This window comes from Zosterops lateralis (genome assembly GCF_965231275.1).
Source record: "Zosterops lateralis genome assembly, chromosome: 3".
In the NCBI taxonomy this organism is placed as follows: Eukaryota; Metazoa; Chordata; class Aves; order Passeriformes; family Zosteropidae; genus Zosterops; species Zosterops lateralis.
In genome coordinates, this window is record NC_139764.1 from 57,522,824 (window position 1) to 57,541,876 (window position 19,053).

At 41.8% G+C, this 19,053-nt stretch overlaps 1 protein-coding gene across 2 annotated transcripts in view; it reads left to right on the top strand.

Moving 5' to 3' along the window:
- The window catches only part of SLC2A12 (solute carrier family 2 member 12), a 31,157-nt gene extending 15,682 nt beyond the window's left edge, over positions 1 to 15,475 (top strand). Inside the window, exons 3-5 of one of the 2 annotated variants that reach the window (XM_083858200.1) lie at positions 11,239 to 11,361; positions 13,519 to 13,651; positions 15,211 to 15,475. In XM_083858200.1, coding sequence (XP_083714326.1) covers positions 11,239 to 11,361; positions 13,519 to 13,651; positions 15,211 to 15,307 — 353 coding nt within the window. In that variant the 3' untranslated portion in view covers positions 15,308 to 15,475. Of the gene's footprint in view, positions 1 to 989; positions 1,102 to 11,238; positions 11,362 to 13,518; positions 13,652 to 15,210 lie in introns of those variants that run through there. The other variant, XM_083858201.1, reaches the window with a different exon arrangement.
- Positions 15,476 to 19,053: the final 3,578 nt, after the last annotated feature.

Sequence of the window (19,053 nt, forward strand, 5' to 3'; positions counted from 1 at the left end):
CCTATCCTATCCTATCCTATCCTACTCCGATTCAATTTGATTCTATTCCCATGGTAAAACCCACTTGTTTTCTCTGCATCTTATTGTGAGCTGTTGGAGTAATTTAAATGCAGATTTAAACCCGTGTTGGGGAAAGTGGGGAAGAAAGATCGTGCAAGAAAGATCAAGGAGGTTGGAAGAAAGCTCAAAGGTTCACAAGAAAAGTGAAATCTGTAGAGGTGAAAAAGGAAGTAAATCCATCCTCAATCCATCACTGTCTTTCTTGTACAAACTTGTGTGGTTTGTGGTGGTCTCTCTCTGTGTTTCACTGGATTAATCAAGGCAAGACCCAGAGCTGGAGCACTGCCCTAAAGCCCAGAAAACTATACTGGAGGCAAAATTAGTCCCTTTGACTCTGGTCCTGTGATTGTTAGATTAATTGGCTACCTGAATTAAAGCATGATTCATTAGCACAGTTATAGCCTGAAACTTTTATGTGTCTTTCATCTCAGTCATCAAATGCATCTGTAACAAAACCAAGAACAGCTGGTTTGACACATGACACTCTACAGCCCAGGGACTCCATTACAGAGGTCATATCTCTTGCCATCCTGACAATCCAGATTGCATAGAATGCTTTTTCTCTGCCCTTTAATGCTCTTGGGCTTAATCTTGGCCACCAAATGCTTGACCTGAAACTGGAAAATCTTGTGGGAATGAGAACCATCAGTGTGGAAATTTGGAACCTTCCATGGATTTAGTTGGCTGTTTCTGTGTTTTGAAATATTGTAAGCGGGGTTTTGCACTGTCTTGGAAAACGCTGGTAAAAAATTCAGATACCTAGGATTCACCTCAATATCTCCGACATTAAAGCAGTATTTCAGGCTTTTAAAAGGATGTGGTTGTCATATTAATTTATAGTGCACAGGAATCTGATGTTAATGCTCAACATTGCCTTGCATGACATTTGTTTACAATGCTTTATTTTTGAGTTTCTACATTTTTCACAGGAGCTGTGGCCTGACCTTAAAATTCACAGAAATGAGAAGCATCAATTTATGGATTTTGTGGTTTACTCTGGAAAATGGGATAGTGGCGGGGACTAAATCAAGTACTCAAAACCAATCAAGTGCTTAAATGCTATGTTGGAATTTAATCAAGATAATAAACCTTGGGAATATGCATGTTTCACTGAGAGACAGTACAGAAAGTCCTATTTCAGATAACAAAAAAATTTATCTTGGATTCTTTGTTTTATGACAAGATTCCTAGCACTGTTTATTTGTACTGAATCATCTTTTAATGCATGCATCCATGTGGTTTGAATATGACACTCCACGTGCTTGTCTAGTTCATCATTCCTGTGCTATTCAAATACTGCCTCAAACATGGCCTTTATTTCACACTGTATCTCTACTACCAAGTTGCAGGAGAAAGACAAGGCATAACCAAAATGAAAAATAAAGTAAGGGTAGTAAATTGCCCACTTCTCCCTATTTCCTTGCCCCAAATAAAGTTTATCTGAAGCCTCTTGTTAAAACATCAGCTATCCCAGCTTTCCCATTTCAAAGGCTGATTGGCAGTAGTAAAGTGCAAGCCAATTTAAGGTATTTTTGGATAGATGGATGTTAATTATAGTATTTCAAATTGCAGAAGGTGCTTTCTAAAATATCAGATGACTAGGTTTGTCTTATCTCACTTGATAAAACCTACAAATTTGTGGGGGTTTTATAAGTGTCAAAAAGGTCATAAGAAGGAAAATTTGCTTTTGTGATAATGAGACATGGGAATGTCAATGGAAGCTTCTTAATTGTTTTATTATGTTACTGTACTTCAACCCTAAGGCTGCATTTAAACTGTATATTGAAGTGCACCTGAAATCAGAGATGTGATTTTCACTGATGTTTATGTTCCTGTTTGTAATTCTAATATGTTAATGAGGGAAAGTCTTGGTGGATCAGGCCAAAGGCTTTGCCTTCTGAGACAGAGCCCTGGCTACTGTGAAAAGAGAGAGAGACCACACCATGCCCCAGCCACTCTTCCTATTGTCTCTGCAATGACAATGGTTCAATCTGCTGTTGAAAAGTTAGGTGACTTCCTGTGGTTTGGCATCTTATGCCCCACTTAAAGAGGGATTTGGGTCAGTATCCTGAGCTTGGTGCTTTGTGTATTGTAAATATCTCTTTACTAATAGTTCTACGTTAGTTAATCCATTGACACAAAGGTACTCCTTAAGAGAATTGGAGTCTGTGCTTAAAATTATGCCCAGTTTTAAAGTTTGGCTCAAATTAGTTTCCTTAAGCATGTTCTAGGAGACAAGACCATTGTGATACTGAAATCTGTGAACAAATTTGCAGGTCATCTGTCAAGCTTTATAAAATCCAGTTTCCTTCAGGAAAGAGGGCTGGGGAAAAAATTTTATAGGCAAGCTGTTCTTGGGCTAGCTTTGTGCAGAAACTAAAAGTGTCAGTAGGACTTTAAGTGCAAATTCAGTATTTTATTTCACTTGTAAAGTTCATGAAACTAAAATATGTATTATAAAGTATGAGAAAATAGTTATGCCAAAAAGGTAAAAAAGTGTAATCAATCACACAACTTCTGGCACTGCTGAGAAAGGTGAGACTATCAGCCAAAGAACAGAGTGTGGTAAGTCAGTGCATGAAGTCAGGAGACAGCTTCTCCCATGGCATCCCACTTCCTGTGCCACACTGAGGACTGGGAGGAAAGCCAGGAGGATTTTCTCAAAGGGAAAGGGCATGCAGGAGGGCACCCAGCTTCTGCTGCCTTTGAAAATCAACCCTAAGTGCAGAAAACTCATATGGAAGAAACAGAACTAAAAGAAACTGTGTGGTGGTTTAACCCAGAGCCTTCACACCTTCCACCTCACTGCCCTCCTCCAGCAGCAACCAAAGCAAAACATGGGCATCAGTTTCCACTGAGGAACTTAAAAAAACTGGATCACCACAGGCCTCTCTAAATAAGTCACTGTTGTAAAACATTGCATATTTTTTTCTCCTGGGAGTTTTGTGAGGCATGTGCACAAATAGATCTCTACTCTTCAAGAGCAAAGGCCTTAAATTGCCCCCATTTGCTGTGTCACAACAGGTTTTTTTCTGCTGTGCAACCCCTCAAGGACTATGAGTAGCCCTTGGGTACTGGAAAAACAGGTTCACTTATCCCACCCAACTGGGTAATTTCTCCTCTGCATACTTTGTAGAAGTGAAATATGTGATAAGCCAAACTAATTCATGCAGAACTTCTTCATGCATTAGGGCTTCTGGCTTCTGCAGTCATTCCTCTGCAAATGCCTCAAAGGATTAGCCTGGATTCAATATTCTGAACAAATAAACACCTGCAAACAGGAATACATATTTCAGGTTTTAATTAAAAGGCCTTTTTTTGGATGGCAGTGTGTATTTTATTATAATAAGCACATTCTCCCTTGAAAGCTTGTTTAAATTTTTCTTTTCTCTCTCTCTATCTTTTTTTTTTTTTTTTTTTTTTCTTTTTCCCATTCTTTCTGCTGCTCTGCATGTTGTTCTGTCTTGATGGGAGAATTTGAATGTCTACATAACAAAGGATGGGAGAAATGGTGACTGTGATATCCAGCTGCAAACGGAATTGTCATCTCACACATCAGTTCAAAACAACTAACCTTTTCTTAGGTTACCTGAAAAGAGGTACATCTTATTACACATCTGCCAACAGTAAGGGTATGACACATTCTTCTTTTTAACTCCAGCTGGCAACTAAGTACCTCACAGCTGCTTACTCACTCTTTCCCCTTCCCCTTGCCCACTAGGGAAGAGAATTGGAAAAAGAAAACTTAAATTTCATGGGCTGAGATAAGAGCAGTTTAATAATTGAAATAAACAAACAAAAAGAATAATTCCAATTTTTATAGTGATTACAACAATAATACCAGTAACTATGATGAAGAGGGAAGAGGCAGAGAGAGAGGAATAAAAAACCAAGAGAAACAAGTGATGCACAACACAATTGCTCACCTCCCACTGACTGATGGCCAGATTTTTCCTGATGAGTGATCTGTGGTTCCCAGCCAACTCTTCCCAGTTTATAATCTGGGCATGATGCTCTATAGTATAGAATATTCCTTTGGCCAGTTCCTTTCAACTGTCCTGGCCATGCTCCCTCCCACTTTCTTGTGCACCTGCTCAGTGGGAATGGGAAACTGGGCACGGGAAACTGAAAAGTCTTTGATTTAGGGTAAGAACTACTTAGCAGCAATTTTAGCAGCAACTAAAACATCAGTGTGTTATCAACATTGTTCTCATACTAAATCCAAAACACAGCACTGTACCAGCTACTCAGAAGAAAATAGACTCTCTGCCAGCTGAAACAGGACAATTCTACTGATAGATTTTCTGCTGAGCACTTTTATTGGGCAAAATGGTCTAGAAACCACATTAACTAAGAAAGTTCTATCATTTCTAGGTGCTTATGTATCTCTCATTACTTGCCCAGTAATTCTTCAGATGGGAATCACCTCCTCTAAGAAAGCTCATTTGTGACTGTTCTTTCCAGATGAAAATGGACAGTAATTTAGGACCACTGAAAACAGATTTAAGAATATATTGGACACCTTGCATTTAAAAGAAAAGCCCATATTAGCCATAGCATTTCTTTCAAGTTCATGGAGATAAAAACTTAAATAGTAAAAAAAAAAAAAAAAAAAAAAAGGCATTAATATGCAGGCCTCTACAGTAGTGAGAAGGTTAAGGGAGGAAGGATCACTAGGAAAACCAGATGCGAATTGCATCTCACTGCCCTCCTTCTCAAGTCGCCCAGAGCACAGAGGATGGAGGTAATGCTTTGGAATCAGTATCTTCCCCCAAAACCCTCCTGCTGCTATATCATAAACTACAGTAAAGAAGGCATGAGTGATTTCAATTGTCCACTGCAATTTTCCTTAAAAAACCTGGAGTGCTCAGCCTGTTTGATAGAGATGCAAATAATACAAACCATGCGCAACAATTTTTATGTACTCTGATACAGCCTCAGAGAAAAAAGGATTAAATCCCACTTGTCCTAATAATGCTACTGTACAGAGTCAGCCTAAAGGGTTAACTATTAGAAAGAAAATTGTGATGTACCAGAAGAAGAAAATAATTTAGATTAGCCACACCATGTCAGCTCCTTCTGGATCATTAATGTCATCAGGCATCTTGCAACAGTAGTCTGCTGCTTGGAGAGAAGCACCTTCACAGCCATAGAATTAAAGTACATATTTATTGCCTTCATCTGCAGAGATCAGGATGCAGCTAGAGGCATGAGATTAGCTGAGGCTTCTCCTGACTCCCCCATCTCTCAGCAATACAGCAATTCCACTCCTTTTAATGTGTACCCACAGGGTAGGACTTGACCCTGTCAGGCTGGCTCTCTGCTGGCAGCTTACATGCTCTCCAAAGCAATGCAGCTGCTCATTTGCTATATATTTGCTATATATTAATTTTGAGCAGCCACTTCAGTTTCATTTTATGGGGCAGAGCCAGAGAGAAGGATGTCTCTCGTTAAGCAAAGTCATAGATTTTTAACACCAGTCACAATCATCTACTTTGTCCTCTTGCACAAAACTGTGGGCAGAGTTAAGTCCACTTTTTGTGTGTCATATCTCCTTTATCTGCTTTGGAAAAGGACCAACTCCCCCCCACCCTCTCCTTTTCCCAGTTTAAGCATCCCTTGCTTTTGCCAGCCCCCCAGCTGAATTTCACTGGATCTGCTGTGAAAGCCTTTGCCAGAGTTGCATTATGTGGGTGCTGGGAGCCATGCTGGGACAGTGCTAGTGTGTGACAGCAGCACGTGTCCCTCAAGCCCATCTCTGTCCCAGTTCTGCGTGTCCTTATAGGCCCACACCTCACCACCAGGCACACTCTGAAGGTTTGTGCCATTGCCTTTGATGGCACAATGTGCCCTTTGAAATCAAAACCAGCTACTGCTGAACCTGGCCTTTAGTGGGAAGGGGTTGGCCACCTGGCTACTTCTGGTAATACTCAGCAAAGCCAGAAGCCAGGAAGATAAAAAACCTGTTGGGTTTCATGGGCCTGGAATAAAAATCTGGTCTTGGCAAAGCCAGTTTTTAGCCAAGTCCTGCCGTCTCGTGGCAGCGTTGCAGTGATTTGTTTACATCCTTCCCCAGCACTGATCCATAGTTACACACTCTTACATGATCTGTCTGTGTTACTTCATGAGATAATCCCTTCCCTATCTTCCCTTGGACCTTGTTTTGTTAACAACCCAGTCCTCCTTTTCAAAATCTAAAATATTTCTGCCCACTTCCCTCCCAAGCTGTAAGTCCAATTAATCATTTTCCAGAGTTCGTACCACAGAAACTTGAATTCTTTCAAGTATCGCAATGGCAATTTTCTGAATCTCACCATAAAGAATTTAATATCACACAATACAGGTACAGAAAAAAATAATAAGCAACAAATGAATACCAAGGGAATCTAATATTTCATTAATAAGAGCTGCTGAGCAGCTTCCAATTGGCTTCTACCTCCAGGCAGGAAAAGGTCAAAACAAGGACATTTTTCATTCATGTACCTCACTTGAATATTGAGCACCCTCAAGCTCATAGTATTTCTCAGTTATTTTCAGATTTTTCTGCTTCTCTGATGTAAGCATGTTAATTTACTTTTTTAAAATTTTATTTACTGCATAGCAATAAAGTAAGGAGGACGTCACATGAAGTTTAAGATGTCTCTTTGCTCACAGCCCAGTTCTAAAGTACATTAGTTTGGCCATGTTGGCTCAAACAAAAAGTCCACTTAATCAGTGTGTTACCCTGCCTCCAACCATATAACCTTCAGGCAATACAACTGTTGAGAGACAATGCAGAAGAGGCCTGTGCAGCATGCACAGTTGTCCTTCTGCCTATCTGTCGTTTAGAAAACTTCAAGAAAAATATTGAGGAATTATTTTTAATATTGTGAACAATAGTTTTGGCTGGATCTTTTTCCACACATATGGAGAAATGTTTTGACATCCAGCATTTAATGATTTAACTGGCCAATATTTTTCATATTGGAAGTATCTTGTGAAAGTGAGTTTCATGGCTGAAATATACATTGTGTGAAAAAGCAGATGTTTCTGCCTCATCTAACAGCTGTACATGGTAATTTCACTTGGGTTCTCTTGGTTTGTATCTTATAGAATGTGGTTTGTATCTTTTAGAATGTGACTAAATCCACTGCTCTTCTATCCCACAACACTTGACCAAAGCTTTTGAGACTGAAAAGCACACTGGCTCCTTTGTTTCTAACCCTGTCCGTGTTCCTTAACTATTTCAAAATGACATGGTTTTCCTTAGGACTCTTCTTCAAGACACGTGCCCCTTCCCAGCTGATATTAGTCAGCTTTATCCTGGCTCCAGCTAGGAGTTTTCTACAGTCTAGCAGATCCCTTCCTGCATCCCAGTGGAACATTTTCTTTAATACTGGGATGTCACTGCCTCCATCCCTGGCCTCTCATCCTCTCAGCCAGCACACTCAAAACACTTGGCTGCCTGATGATGATATTGCAAGTAACATTTCAGCAATCATACTGTCTTCTTTGTCTGGGCACAATGTACACATTTTCTAAGGTCACTGTCCTATTTCTAACAGTTTTGTTCATTCAGTAGTTTATCGGTGGTGAGCTATTTCTCATTTATTTGGTAGTATATATATTTTAAGCCTTCAACCATGTAGTTTAAACATCCTCCAGAGCAGTGCTGAAGCCCTTACCCTGATCTTTATAGAAAGTAGGCTTATGTTAATATTGTCCTCCTTTCAAAACAAAATGTAGGAGGCTCTTGGCTTTTCCCTTTCTGCAAGAATATTGAATTTTAAATGTTATAACCAGTGTAACAGCATCTTGGTCATGGTTGCATCTTTAACTACTCAGGCTCAGCACTGAAGCATGATTTGTCTTTTTTTCTCTCATTAAATATCCAACAATGTGCTAAAAGGGATCTAATCTCTGGTATGCAAAATGTAGTCCTAGCACTGTGCTCAGTTATGCAATTTATTCAGTCTTATGGGACTAGCTGAAATCTTCCATTACTATTCTGTTTCCTGCGTGTACAGCCCTGTGACTTTGTTTAGAGGTGGATGTCACCTTCCTGGTCATGGGGCTGTTTATTATATCTGAATCCTCTGGTCTTTCCACTTGGGCAAGGAATATCAGGCCATCTAGCTTCTGTGATGCTTAATGAAATAGTTAAGCTTCCTGATCCAGTGGAATATTTCTGTCTGCATTTGCAGTGTGTGTTCTTTTCTCTATATTGTACCATAATAAAGGACCATTAAACTGCACAATTTTTCTTAACTGCCGTCAACACACAACACACTGTGGGTCAGCAAAGGTGAGTTACTGCCTGCAGCAACAAATCCTGCAGTTGTTGAATTGAGCACAGAGAATCATGCTGTCCAGCCCTTAGCCTCATCTCTTGCCTACATTTGACCTGGGGATCACCAGCTCTTTTCCCATCCATTCCATTAACACCAGCCAGGGGTGGCTGGAGCAGACACTGAAACCTACAGAGTGTGTACAGTGTGGTTACTATCACAGCATCCTTTGGAAATACTGCTGGATTACACAGCAGATGGAGGGGTGGAGGGGGTGTGGAGGGTAGTATTTGGATCCTCTTTTCAAGGACAGGCTGATTTTCCCTGCAGAATGCCACTGCTTAGGCTGGCAAAGGCAGAGCACAGGGGTGGCTTGGCAGTGACTTTGGGAGCGTGAAGGTTAAATTTCTGCAGTGTTGTGTGCAGAGCACAGAAGGTAGCAGCAGTCATTGTGAATGGGAGCCTGAACCTAGCTGCTGGCTTCCCCAGAGCAAGTCACATCCCCACCATACCTACAGCAGCTGCTGCTTTTTGGCAAGAGTACAAACAGTAAACACAATCCCAGAGAGGTGCTAAAAGCAAAGAATCGATGGTTATTGCTGCTTCAGCTTGGGGAAAGGAGTAAACAGACTGCAGTGTCAGATTTCTACAAATGCTCTTTCTCCCCGGGGAAATGAGCCTATCCACTCCTTGCCAGCTAAGCAGAGGTCAGGGCCATGCCAGCAGGTGTAGCCACTATTAGCAGACAGGAAGAACGGTCCTGGTTTTGGTGGCATCTGTCTAAACTAAATAAGTGGTTGCAATAAAAGCAGTTAACCACTATTCCAGCTGATGCAGATCCTCCAGTATTTTGGTTTCTTAACAGGAAAACAACATAATTCAAACCTCCAGACAAATTATCAGTTAGGCTGAAAGGGCCAGTCTGTTATTGGAAAACTGCATGGTATTTGAGTTGCAACAGTGCCACACATTTCAGCCGCAGGATGAGCCATCCTCCAGTGCCCAGAACACTGCTTTCTTCCTGGAGGTTGGTTTATGCCCAGCAGAAAGTGGGTTTGAATTCTTTCAACCTTTATTTTAATTCTAATGTGATGGTAAATACCCCTTTTGCCAATTTTTGATGTGTAACAATTTTTGCAGCCGATCTTGTGTGCTGGCTGGCAGGCCATTCTGCAGAGATGAGCTGCAGGGGCTATGAATGCACACCTCAGAAGGGCTCCTTTGCCTCTCACATACTTGCTGCTTCACTTTTCAGGTCCTGAAGTGTTGTGACTAACAATGCTGGTTTCAATAGCCCTGGTGCTGAGGGGGTGCAAAATACAATCCTGACATCCCCATGAATTTGCTCAGGTGCAGGGCTAGCTGGCTTGGCAGGAAAAACACCTGCTTGGGAAGTCAGTTCACTTCTTCTTAACTCCTGCCTCATCTGTAGGCACACCACAGAACACACTGAGGGTGCTTCTTTACAGCAACATTTGTCTTGTCAGCAGCAAATGTGTAAAGCTTGACATGATTCAAGTAATTTTAAAAAAAAATCCAAAAACAAAAGCCTCTCTATGGCTGCTGTTAGATGTGGAGGCTGTGTTATGGCCACTTGACTATGCCCAGCAGGGTTAGGCCATTATGAAGTGCAGTCTTGGTTCTCTGTAATAAAATTATCACTCTTCTGGGTCACTCCCATGGTGGTAGGGAAGCTTTTTTTATTTTTTAATTTTTAAGAAATAAAAAAATCTGGGCCAGGTCCGCAAAATTTTTTTAAATTCAAATCTATAATATAAAGAAATCTAGAATTTGCTCAAATGTGCTCTGTTGACTCTAAATTCAGGGTTTTTTTCAGCTAGTCCTTTTTAGTTTCCTCCTTGAGCACCGTTTTTTCCTGCCTTAACCAGTGCTGTTGCACAGGAATTCTACAACCATCCAAAGGGTGAAACACAGTTGTGAAACACACTTGGACCATAGAGATGCCTATTTTTAAAATGTATCTTTTAGACTGCCCAGTGCAAGTATTCTGGGTAAACTCCCATCTGTCATTTTGCAGAAATAACAGCACAGATGAGGAGTTTATAATGGCCATGTCGAAGGGTCTGAAGACATGGCTTATCCGTGTGTACCTCGCTGCTCTTGTGGCAGTCATCTGCTAACCCACAACCTCTCCACACAGCAACCTCTTGCTAATGCATCTTGCTTGGATGGAGGAGAGGGTGGAGCAGGTTTTTGGCTGGGCTTTGGGTTTGTTTGTGTGGAGGGGTTTGTTCGTTTGTTTTCTGATAATTAGGAACTTTACAAAAATGTGTCTTTTTAATTTTTTTTTGCTCTTGCTATCAAGGTGATTACACAGCTAGCTCTTCATGTCTGAATTTGCTTTTGAGAGCTAGCAGCACCAGCATTTAGATCACCTGTAGTGTGGTGTGGCGTGATATGAAGGAGTCAAAAATCAGTCCCTCTCTCTTCATTTATACCTCAGCAATCTCATTTGTGTGGAGCAGAGAGCTGGAATAGTAAGCATAGTTCAGTGTGGCAGGTTGATTTATAAGGTGGCATAAACACACAGTGCCCCTCTGAGGCTGAAGATTGCTTTGGTTTGCTGCCCCACTTCCATTAGTGTTTTGTCACTCAAGAGTTATTTAGTCAGAACTCGCTTTCATACCCAAATGTGCAGTCAGAACTCACCTCCCCAGTCCAGTGCCACCTGTCACTGCTCAGGCACCCACTGAACAGGGACAAAGGGATGAAGGGATGGAGACCTGAGGTGATGCTGATTGCTGCCATCAGAGTGTGGGCCCTCACAAACCTAACCCCCTGAAAATCAACTTATTCTTTCAGGTAGCTTCATCAGAATCCATGGACTACCTAGATTCACAGTAAGGAGAGCCATCCTCCAAAGAAACACTTTTTTTTCCTTGTATTTCAGTGTCTTGGTTAGTCCTGAGTGAAATTTTCCCCGGTGGGATCAGAGGACGGGCCATGGCTTTGACATCTAGCATGAACTGGGGTATAAACCTCCTCATCTCCTTGACGTTTTTGACAGTAACTGGTAAGATTTCTCTGTGTCCTTCCAAGTTGATATTCTCCTAGTGGGCAAAATAAATCTCTCTTATACAAAAGCATTGCCAAAATTGCAGCTGCGAAAGCCCAGGAGACAAGATCTCTGTTTAAATGTCGGTGTAACTTCACCATTCCCACCACACCTTTGTTTGTGCCAGTAACTCCAGCCTCACAGTGCTGGCTGTCAGACCACCTTGCATGTCAACTCCACAGGCTGTGAAACCCAGGTCTTAAAAACACCATTGCCTTGGTAGGCTGAAAATACATAATGTTTAGGATTAAGTCCTGCATCTTCTGAAATCAATGTAAGTTCTGTTCTAGATCAGACGACAGCTTTTCTGATCAGACATTTTTACACACAATCCCACTTAATTCATTCCTTTTCACAGGAATGTCTCAGCTTTCAAAAAGTTTTCCTTAGAAAAAATGTCTTTGTGAGGTAAAAGCCTTTCACTTTTGAATGTGAGAAAGTGGACTATGTATGACTTTGAATGTGATGAAAATCAAAGGAGAAGGTTAAGTGCTGATGCTGAAATGTATTGATTAGCAAATTTATTTTTCTAATTTTATATTATATGAGGCTTTGCAAATTTTTGTTTTCAGTCTTGTTGTGAGGAAAATTTGTGCTGAAAATCAAAATATATAAGAGAGCAGAAATTCCAGGTTTCCCTTAGGTCTACATTACTCTCCACCAGAGGCAGACAATCAACTGACAAGAATCAAGGTAGTTTTCACCTCATTAGATATTTTTTGAAACAGATTTGAAAATCTGTTACTAAAATGGGTTTCACATTTATCTTTTCTTAAAAAAAAAATAGAAAAAAGAAGAGAACAAGAGAGAAAGTAAAAAACCCCCACATCCTCCATCCTGAGTCCTATCTTGATTAAAACTGGGAAAAAAAATGACAGGTAAACTTCACCGTGCTCACACTCTTATTGGATCAAGGGTCTTCTTCAAAAGGAAACCATCCCCTTACTCCCACTCACTGTCCACCAGTTTGCATCCCAGAACTGCACAAGCTTTTGGACAAAACCAAAAGAGAAAATGCATATTGTAGGCAGTCCAGCTGCCAGCACTTGCTCAGTCCTTGGACGAGACTTGATTTACTCCTAAGGAAATGTCCCCAAAACCACCCAGTGCAGACCTCAGGTGCTCAGTGTCAGCTGTTTCACTGGGAGGTCCCCTCTTGTCATGCAGGGTTACTTGTTAATGTACATCTTGCTGTTATCCCAGTCTCAGTTTCAAAGACTGTAAAGCCACAGTAACTCCCTTGGCTTAACTGGGTCTAATCTGGATTTATGAAAGTGTAAGTACAAGAAAATATGCATTCCTCATCTGTGGCAGAAAGGCAGGATTAGGAATTCTATTGTCAAATGAATGCCCATGGAGGTCACAGTGGCCAGCGGCATCTGCACTTAGGTGCTGATGCAGAGGTACCAGCTGGATTAGAAGCTTCAGCTGCAATTTTCAGCTCATGACACAACTCGTGTCTCAGTTGTCCAGGTTTATCTTAGCAGGGAAGAGGGCTAAGTGAGCTGCAAACTATTGGGTTTGTATATGCTTTACTTTCCATGGGCTGCAGAGTGCATCCTTTGGCCCAAGCATCTACCTGACTGTAGGCTCAGAAAACCACTAGTTCTTGGATGGCCCCATTAGGAGTTCACTCTTGGATCACTTTCTGGCACAGCACCCATGACTCGCAGTGGAAAGGCTGGGCATTGACAGGTGGGGAGGATTAGCTGGAGACAACTGTAATAGTGTGAAAAATGCTTGGGTTTGCTCCAAGAAAGAATGTGCACCAAAACCAGACATAGGCAAAAATTCAAGGCACTCATGATCCCCACTGCCTTCCCACAAACCAGTAACAATGGCTACTCACTGTTTTCATCCAGAGTGATTGCAAATAAAATAAACCAAGAGGTTCATGCTAAGTGGGCCAATATTAACTCGTTCATTTTCTTTCATAAGGAGTATTAGAAAAAACAAAGCCACTCTTCTTTTTCGATATATGTGAGCTAAGAATAGCAGCCTAGCTTCTTTCTAACTTCACCTGTTCATTAGGGGCTGTATCCTATAAAATACAGCCACAAGAAGAAAATTTGAAATATTTGAAAATTGAAAAAGATATGTTTTCTTTTTTTGTAGAGCTCATTGGCTTGTCCTGGGTGTGCTTCATTTACACCATAATGAGTCTGGCATCACTGGCTTTTGTTATCATGTTTATACCAGAGACAAAAGGATGCTCTTTGGAGCAAATATCCATGGAACTAGCTAAACAGTAAGTACCAAGTGTGTGACTGCATCCCCCAAGCACAAGAGGGACAAAGCCTTTCAACTGACACATATTGGAAAAACAAAAAAACAAAAAAACAAAAAACAAAAAAAAAAAAAAAAAACAAAAAAAAAAAAAAAAAAAAAAAAAAAAAAAAAAAAAAAAAAAAAAAACCCTATGTGGGAAAATTCCGATTATCTCAAGGCTTGAGCTTGCACATGTTGATCTCAGTAGCCAACCAAACATTTTGTTGGTGCTGAAGGACTGGCCCTAAAAGCAAGATGGTTTTTGGGCACTCCTTTGAGGAACACCTGTAGCCAAGCCTGGCTTCCCAGCACTTTTGCTGTCTGGTATTCCTGGATGGGAGGGCAACTCTGGTCTTGCATTTAGGACTGTGTGTTTTGGGTTGCATCCAGAAAACGGGAAGGAGAGATCCTTGGCTTGTCCTGGGTGTCACTTCAAGGCTCCATGTGAATTTTGATAGCTGTTGTAGAAAAGCTCTTCTTGTGTCTTTACTGAGTGCTGTAGACAAGTGAGGGTCAGTCTCTTCTCCCAAGAAACAAGTGACAGGACAAGAAGAAATGGTCTCAAATTGCATCAGGGGAGGCTTAGATTGGATATTAGGAAAAAAATGCTTTACTGAAAGGGTGGTGAGGTGTTAGAAGAGGCTTCCCCGGGAAGTGGTGGAATCACCACCCCTGGAGATGTTCAAAAATTATCTAGACCTGGTGCTTGGGGACATGGTCTCACGGTGAAGATAGCAGTGTTAGGTTAACAGCTGGACTTGGTGATTTTAGAGGCCTTTTTCAACCTAAACTAACCTACGAGTCTAGATCCTTTATTTTGTCAGCAAAAGTAATTAATGCGTGAACATCTTAGTTCACACATTATCATATAATATCATCCTGTATTTGTATTTTTTAGATGACAGGAGAATATTTGCAACTCAGCCAGGTTTGAAGGAGCTTGTTTATAGACTAATTAGCTTACGGGCTGCCGCTGGCCCTCGGGCTATCCCTTCCCCTCCTCTTAGAGAAAGGGATTAATCCCTGATAGAGTCGGCGGAGCGTGCGGCGGGGCCGCCCCCGCGCGGGCAGGCGGGAAAGCGCCGGCAGCCGCTGGAGCATCCCGGGGCATCCCGGGGCATATTGGAGCATCCCGGGGCATCCCGGGGCATCCCAGGGCATCCCAGGGCATTCCCGGGGCATCCCGGAGCATCCCGGAGCATCCCAGAGCATCCCGGGGCATCCTGGAGCATCCCGGAGCATCCCAGGGCATCCCGGGGCATCCCGGGGCATCACGGAGCATCCCGGGGCATCCCGGGGCATCCCGGGGCATCCCAGGGCATCCCGGGGCATCCCGGGGCATCCCAGGGCATCCCAGGGCATCCCGGGGCATCCCAGGGCATCCCGGGGCATCCCGGGGCATCACGGAGCATCCCGGGGCATCCCGGGGCATCCCAGGGCATCCCAGGGCATCCCGGGGCATCTCGGAGCATCCTGCAGGGAGAACCCTCTGCCGGCTGCAGGCAGTGGCCAACATGTGCGGGGTTTTGTGCTTTGCAGGAGATACGTGAGGACGCCCTTGTGCGGGGTGAGCCAGCGCAGAGAGAAGCTGGTGCCGGTGGAACTTGCCAAGAGAAAGAAAGAGCAGCTCTACTAGACGCGGGGCGAGCAAAGCAGCCTTCACCAAAAGAGTGATTAAAAAAAGAGAAACGCTCTGTGATGCTCACACACTCTTACGGGACATGCTGTATCGTTACTGTACACAAGATATTCTCTCTTTTTATTTCTTCGTAGAACTTCTTTCAGTGGCAGTTTACAGCCAACATTAAAGGTTGTTATAGTTTATAACTAACTGGAAATCTAGGCTCTGTCTGTTTCGAACCAGCATCCCTCAGATCCCTCTTTTTCAGCTCATGACACAACTGACAAATGTCTCAGCTGTCCAGGTTTATCTTAGCAGGGAAAAGGGCCAAGGGGGCTGCAGCAGACTGTTGGGTTTGAGGTGACATCCCTCACCTCTTGCATACAGGAGGTGAATGGAAATTGGAATATTGCACACAATTCTATTCATATTCAATGAGAGTTCAGTCTGGAAGAAGTGCAAAGAAGAATCAGGGTGCCAGGGAGAAGAAAGACTCTCACAGGAGGAGCCTACCAAAGACAGGTCTGTTTAGGCTAACAAAAATGGGGCTGAAAATGATTAGCAACTCTATTGGCAAGTTAGGGAAAACGGTGCTATGGAATAAAAAATGGACAACATGGAATGCAAAGGATGACATTAGTGCTGAACTACTGAATATAAACTTTTCATAAATTAATTTAGAATTCAGCTTAACAAATTTGAAAAAGGATCTTGTTCAGCTAAACTTAATTATTTATAACACAGAGCACAACCAGCTTGTAAGAGGAATTTTACATACATTTTCTCAGTAGGGCCAGGATTCAGTGACTCAGAAAATACTTCTCAGAAAAAAACATTGTCAAATTGTTTAATTTGGGGCATTAAATGCATCACCCTCTACAACTACCTGAATAGACATTGTAGCTAGGTGGGGGTAGGCCTCTTCTCCCAGGCAATCAGTGACAGGATGAGAGGAAATGGCCTCAGATTTCACCAGGGGAGGTTCAGGCTGGGTATCTGAAAGAATTTTTTCACTGAAAGGGCAGTTAAGCATTGGAATGGTCTGCCCAGGGAGGTGGTGGAGTCATCATCTTTGGAAGTGTTCAAGAAATGACTGGATGTGGCACTTAGTGCTATGGTTTAATTGGGGTGGTGGTGTTTAGTCAAAGACTGGACTCGATGATATTGGAGCTCATTTCCAACCTTACTGATTCTATGATTTGCATAATCAATTTATCTAAACCGACAATGGCCTTACAGAAGAGGAGAGAGGATTTCTTTGGCCTCTCATTTCCAGAAAAGTTGGAAACTGAAGGTACCAGAGATGATGCCAAAATAATTTTATTTCTCAATACAGGGCACACTAGACTTTGACTTTTGGACTCAGAAAGTGAGAACTATGTGGTACATGGCAGCACACTGGGAGTTCAGGAACTGTAATCACTGCAGATCATAAATTATGTCAAATTCTTGGTTATTGCTTACCAAGTGTATCCTGAAGTACTCAACAAGCCTCTACAAAGGGTTATCCATATGGCTCCCATTAAAGAACATTGGTCTTTTTTTCTTAGTAGGTTAAAAGACATTGTTAGAGTGACCAGTAGATAAATATTTCTTAGCAGATAAATTAATGGTTCTTTGTTTAAAGAAAGAAAAAAAAAAAAAAAAAAAAAAAAAAAAAAAAAAAAAAAACCAACCCCAAAGCATGCTTTAAAAGCATGTTGACTGTCTCTATAGCCACAAAGTGGCATTTCTTTCACCCTTTCATTGAGGCAGCAAGACTGACAGAGTCAGCTGGAGTGCAGATACTAGTTTGAACTGAGCACGTGATCCCACTTTATTTGCTGTCTCATAGCATTAAAAACCACCTGACTCTGTTCTGCACTGAAGGAAAAGTGACTGATTGACACAGATAAAGTTTTACTTCTGAACAAAGCAGATCAGTTCTGATCAGATTTTCACATGGTCACACTACTAGATACTGACATCACAAATTTATATGAGCAAGTCTAGTCAAGACAGTGAACTCACTTTCAAAACCTGAAAACAAACTATTGAAGCCAAGGCCATTTTTTGCCTGAAGTCAGTGAAAATTTAGCTACCTCAGGGTGAGAGCCTCAATTTGATAGCACTGATGTCTATGAAAATATCTTCACCTGCTTCATGTTAATGCCAGAGGACGGTTATCAGTATCATGCATTCTACTGAATCAGCTTCAGAATGAGAAATATTAAGGTGAGTCTGAGTAGTCTTCCAAATATGCTGTCAACATCATTCTTACACTAACAAGTGCCTGGGATTAATTCCAGTAATATTTAGTATTACTGTATTTTAAGACTATATTGCAGGAAATTAATCCATTTCCTGATCCTGGACTTTACCAGGTAGTGGACTATTTGCATTTCCTTTTGTGTCCCCATTTACTCTGGCTGGTACTGTTTTCTGATAGCTGCCTCTAGATAGCAGATGTTTGCACATACAATCCAAGCCTGTTCTTGGATTTTTTAAAATTTCTAATACATTTGTATTTAGTGAAAGGGGCTTCGGCAAAATCTCTCTCAGCATTGCAGCTTCCCAAACAAACCTCTGCTGTAATAAATTTTCTGAATGCTCTTACAAAAATAAATTTAATTTAGAACATACCATAGAAGTTGTCTCCCCAGTTTACAGGTTTTGGGATTATTGCAAGCTCTTCTAAACTTTTCCTATGCACACCTATTTAGTGCAGAAACAAATAAATAAAAATGCCATATTCCTGAAGAAGGGATAGTTTCACTACTGGTTTTACTGATGAGACAGCGACAGACCTTCACCTAACTCCTAAAAGTGACGATGCTGTAGTCAAGGATTTTTAAAATCATTATAGCTACTGTCTCAATTGTAGTCCTACAGGCTTAGCCTTATATAGCCTATAAATGTAGCTTTTATAACAAAGCCTGCACATCTGATGACACAGAGGTGGCACCCACCATCTCATCAACCATGAAAATACAAGGGAAAAAAGGGATACATCTTACAAATCGCATCCCTGGATCTCTGAAGCACTCCACAAAGAAATTTGTACCAGATCTAAAATTATTCAGTATCTTCATCAATGAGCTGGATTACAGAACAGAATATGCTTCTTAAATATGCAGGCAACACTATGCTGGGAAAGACTGGGCTGGAATTCAGAACTTTGCAAATCTGTGAAAAAAGTAGGATACAATTCTGAAGACATAAGCACAAATTTCTCTGGTAACACTAACTGCCAGTCAGAGAATGATAAAATGGTGCTAGAAACTGCAGGAAAAGTTCCAGAGGCTGTGACAACCCACAAGCCAGCAATGAGTCAGAGTTATCAATCTACTGCCCTTAGCAGAGTGTATAAATAGAACCAACCCTTCTCTCTAAAGAATGTGAAATGAACTTCTCACGGCACTGCCAGTGCTACAGCTGAGCACTATGGGGAGTTTTGCATGGGATCCACATGGAGAAACCAGGGAGAGACGAACAGTGCTCTAGGAAACATGGTCACTGAGGAAGAAATGATTGACTGACAGGTAAGTTTATCCAAAGCACTGCTCCCCACACTGGAGGTGAGAGCCATCATGCTGGGACACACTGTCTGGCCTGGATCTCCTACTGGGGATGCAGGATTTAGTAGTGAGAGCCTGAGTTGAGGCAGCCCAACACAGCAAAGGAACAAATGCTAACTGGTGATGATAGGAAAGGGGGGGCTGTGTGTGCACACAGCAGAAAGCATCAGCAACAAGGCCTATTCCAAACTGAGGTGGGGACCC